The sequence below is a fragment of the Dipodomys ordii genome, unplaced genomic scaffold (assembly GCF_000151885.1).
Source record: "Dipodomys ordii isolate 6190 unplaced genomic scaffold, Dord_2.0 Scaffold73, whole genome shotgun sequence".
Taxonomy (NCBI): Eukaryota; Metazoa; Chordata; class Mammalia; order Rodentia; family Heteromyidae; genus Dipodomys; species Dipodomys ordii.
This window is the reverse complement of record NW_012267289.1, coordinates 8,706,244-8,710,674: the sequence shown is the minus strand read 5'-3', so window position 1 is coordinate 8,710,674 and position 4,431 is coordinate 8,706,244. Positions and strand designations below refer to the sequence as shown.

Sequence of the window (4,431 nt, the reverse complement as noted above, 5' to 3'; positions counted from 1 at the left end):
AACATATTCCCCATCCAAAATCCACACCATACTTATCAAGAAATTGGGGCAAAATAGAAAGTTATATCTTGACTCATACATTCTGACATCTTAGGAAAACAAATGTCCCCAAGAAATACATGGTACTGTATTTCATAGAAACCAAGGAAGCTTAATGAAGAAATAATAAGAAAAGAACATAGCATGAACTGCATCCTTAATGATATTTTAGGTCTTCCTCATTCCTATCTCGACAGACAGGAAATGATGGCCGAGGACAACTATTCCACGACAACTGAGTTCATCCTCATAGGGTTTTCAGATCATCCAGGCCTGAAGGTGCCCCTGTTCCTCATATTCTTTGCCATCTATCTGATCACCATGGTGGGGAATCTTGGACTGGTAGCATTGATTTACATGGAACGTCATCTTCATACCCCAATGTACATCTTCCTGGGAAACCTGGCTCTGATGGATGCTTTCTGTTCCTGTGCTGTTACTCCCAAGACATTAGAAAATCTGTTTTCTGAGGACAGAAGGATTTCCCTCTATGAATGTATGGCACAATTTTATTTCCTCTGTCTTGCTGAGACTACAGACTGTTATCTTCTGTCAGCAATGGCCTATGACCGCTATGTGGCCATTTGTAGTCCACTGCAGTACCATACCATCATGTCCAAGCAGCTCTGCATTCAGATGACCATAGGAGCCTATATATTTGGAAATCTACATCCTTTGCTTGAAGTAGGCTTATTGTTTAGATTAACTTTCTGTGGGCCTAATATAATCAATCACTTTTTCTGTGACCTTCTTCCCTTACATGCTCTGTCTTGTGCTGATCCCTATATAAATGAATTGATGTTATTTATATTGGCAGGTGCAAATCTAATTCTTACTATTGCCATAGTCCTAATATCATATTTCTATATTCTTTTCACTATATTCAAAATGAAATCCAAAGGGGGGAGAGGCAAAGCCTTATCTACCTGTGCATCCCACTTCTTCTCTGTGTCAATATTCTATGGCTCTCTTTTCTTTGTGTATACGCGACCAAATTCGATTAGTGAAGTAGATAAAGATATTCCCATTGCCATTTTTTATACTTTAATAATCCCTTTGTTAAATCCTTTTATTTATAGTCTAAGAAATAAGGAAGTAATAAATGTTATCAAGAGACTAATGAAAAAGAGAAAATGGTGCAATGGTCTGAAACAAGTATCTCCTTGAAAAACGATTTCAATTGATAATAATTTTCTTCAAATACTAAAGGAGGTTTTAGTCAAAACATATATAGCCTATAACATCATTTGAAAATTTCTAGTTTCTCAAACTTAATGCTCAATCTTAAAATCAAAGCACAATCCAAGTTCTGTATTAATATTTTCTTAAACAACACCATCATTGGGAGAAAAACTGCAAGCTTGAATTTATTTTGAGTTGACTTACCCCCTATTCAAGGTATTATGATAACTATTTTCCTACAAGATCAATATCTGTATTTCTCTACTACATAAATGAGAATATTTTATCTTAAATTTAATCATGTGACTCTCACGTTCTCTGAGACACATTCTCTGTGTATTGGATGTTAATCAATCTGTAAAGTGAAACTCTAAATAATAAAATACTTATGGATTTTAATTTCATCGTGTAGGTACCCTATTTGTCTATCTTGTCTATATCACACAGAAATTACCATTTTATCTGTGCCGTCTCTGTCTTGGTATCTAAGTGTGACCCTACATGGATTTCAGAAAGTAGCAGTTGCCTATACGTGTAGTCATGAGTTCCTCGCCTAAAGCACTGGTCAATCTGCATCTAAGACAGTTTCATCCCATATGGCAGCATAAACTCTGAAGGCATGATTATGAAAACACTGCACTTATGCCTGAAAATGATTGTAAATGAAGTTGCTACAGAGGCACTCTGTTCCTGAATGCATCTCAAAACACAGGCAATGCAGTCTAAGCAACTGGCATTCTTGTTTTTTTTGGGGGAGGGGTCCGGTTGTGGGGCCTGAACTCTGGGCCTGGGCGCTGTCCCTCAGCTCTTCAGCTCAAGGCTAGCGCTCTACCACTTGAACCACAGTGCCACTTCCTTCTTTTTTCTTTTTGCTTATGTGGTGCTGAGGAATTGAACCCAGGACCTCAGGCATGCAAGGCAAGCGCTCTACCACTGAGCCATCTTCCCAGCCCGCAACTGGCATTCTTGAGCACATCTATAGAGAGAATTCACCTGAAAGGCCACATTACAAAATAAATAGAGTTAGCTAGGCATAGTAGCATGTAGTCTTCATTCCAATTACTTAGGAAGTTGAGGCAGGAGCATCATTTAAGATTGGACAAACCTGGACAATATAGGTATTGATAGAAATGCATTGTGCTCAGAAACTGACATGGTGAATTGTAACCCCATTGCACAGCTACTTAAATATAAAAGGAAAGCTCTCAATTCAAAAGACTGACAAAAGAAATTTATTTGCCATATTTTCAAATCTTATCATAGGAAATAAAGTTTCAAAAGCTAAGTAGCATGAAACATCCTAAAGCATACCTTTTCCTAGAAACAGATATCAAAGGTAGTGGATAATTTGTCTAAAGAAAGAACTCAAGATAATGATTTTTAATGAACCTTAATAAGATAGTAAATAAAATCAAGGGAAAGGGTTCAATTATACAAATAATTAATTCAGAAAATTCAGACCATAAAAGTAAATGTAATGGTAATCTTGGAACTACATGAAATAAAAATGAATTGAGAGTCCAAAGAAGACTAAAACAAGTACAAGAAAGAATTTTTAAATTTAATAATATTTAGAAACAATACAGTTATTTGTATTTTAATTGTTTAGTATTTGAGCTCTGTACATTCTGGATACTAATGCTTTATCCAATGATTAACTAGAATTTTTTTTTACCATTGTATGGATTGTCCCTAGATTCTTAAATTTGTTTCCTTTTATGTGAAATACCTTTCTAATTTGACACAGTTTCATTTTTTAACTCTTGGTTCCTTTCTTGGACAATTTGAAGCCAAGTCCAACAATAACTAATTATGCCTATATACATTATTTTTCATGCAGAAATTTCAAAGAATAGTTCTTACAATAGATCTCTGAACCACTTTGGTTGATTTTTATCCAAGGTGACACATAAGTGCTTACTTTCAGCCTTCTGCATGTAGATAACCAGTTTCTCAGCACCATTCATTGAAGAGGCTATCTTTTCTCCAGCATAGGCTTTGGACTCCTTTGTGAGAAACCACGTGATTTTAGCTATTAAGGTTTATTTTTCAGTTTGACATGTTTTTGGAAAAATGTAATGCTCTTTATGTTATTATGGCTCTGTAGCATAATTTGGAGCCTAGTATTGAAATACCTCCAGCATTGATCTTTTGGCACAGAATTGTTTTAATTGTTCAAGTTATTATATGTTTCCATATAAATTCTTAATTTTAGAGCTTGTTTTTCTATTTTGTCAGAAAATGACATTCTAATTTTTATGGTTACATTAGTACATACATACACGTATATATATATTGCTGTTAGTAGCATAGTCTGTGCATATGTGTTTGGATTTCTTACTCTGTTCTAGTGGTCTTCATGCTTATTTTATACCGGTACCAAGCTTTTGATTACTATGGCTTTGTGATAGAATTTGAAGCCCACTGAATGGGACAACATTTTACCAGCTATGCATCAGACATGTGCCTAATATCCTGAATACACTTAGAGCTAAGAAAAACCATAAGCCCTCAAAAATTAAATCCTCAAAGAAATAACCCAATTCATAAATGGGCTAGTCAATCCAACAGTGACTGCTCAGAAGACGAAGCACAAATGGCCAATAGACACATGAGGAGATGTTCAATATCTCTGTCATAAAGGAAATGTAAATCAAGACAACATTGAGATCCTATTTTACCCCAATTAGAATAACCATTCTCAAGAAAAGAAGCAACAGCAAATGCTGGCATGGATGTGGCTAAAAGGGAACTCTAATACACTTTTGGTGAAAAAGTAAGTTTGCTAAACCAATCTGGAAACCAGTATGAAGGTTCCTCAAATAACTAAACATTGAATTACCTATGACTCAGCAATCCCACTCCTGAGCATTTATCCAATATAACACAAACAAGATATGGAATCATCTCAGATGTCCCTCAATGGACAAATGCATCAAGAAAATGTGGTACATATATTTAATGGAATTTTACTCTATTATAATGAATAATATAGTACCATTAAGAAAAGGGAAAGTCTGGAATAAAATATATGTTGTGAAGTATACCAGACCCAGAATAACAAAGGTTTCATGGTTTCCTTCATTTGTGGTATAGGGAATGTACATATAAGTTTATAATTAAATATTTGGGAAGTATACAAGTGGTTATAAATGAATTAACTGAAGCAGACTCTATGGTGAGCTCAAATAGTACAATCTTTTAGCAAGA

The 4,431-nt window shown here is 35.0% G+C and overlaps 1 protein-coding gene across 1 annotated transcript; it reads left to right on the top strand.

The window, feature by feature from the left end:
- The first annotated feature begins 246 nt into the window (after positions 1 to 246).
- On the top strand, positions 247 to 1,206 carry LOC105991492 (olfactory receptor 5K3-like). Its single transcript, XM_013024132.1, has one exon. It carries the CDS (start codon positions 247 to 249, stop codon positions 1,204 to 1,206), a length of 960 nt encoding a protein of 319 aa, XP_012879586.1.
- Positions 1,207 to 4,431: the final 3,225 nt, after the last annotated feature.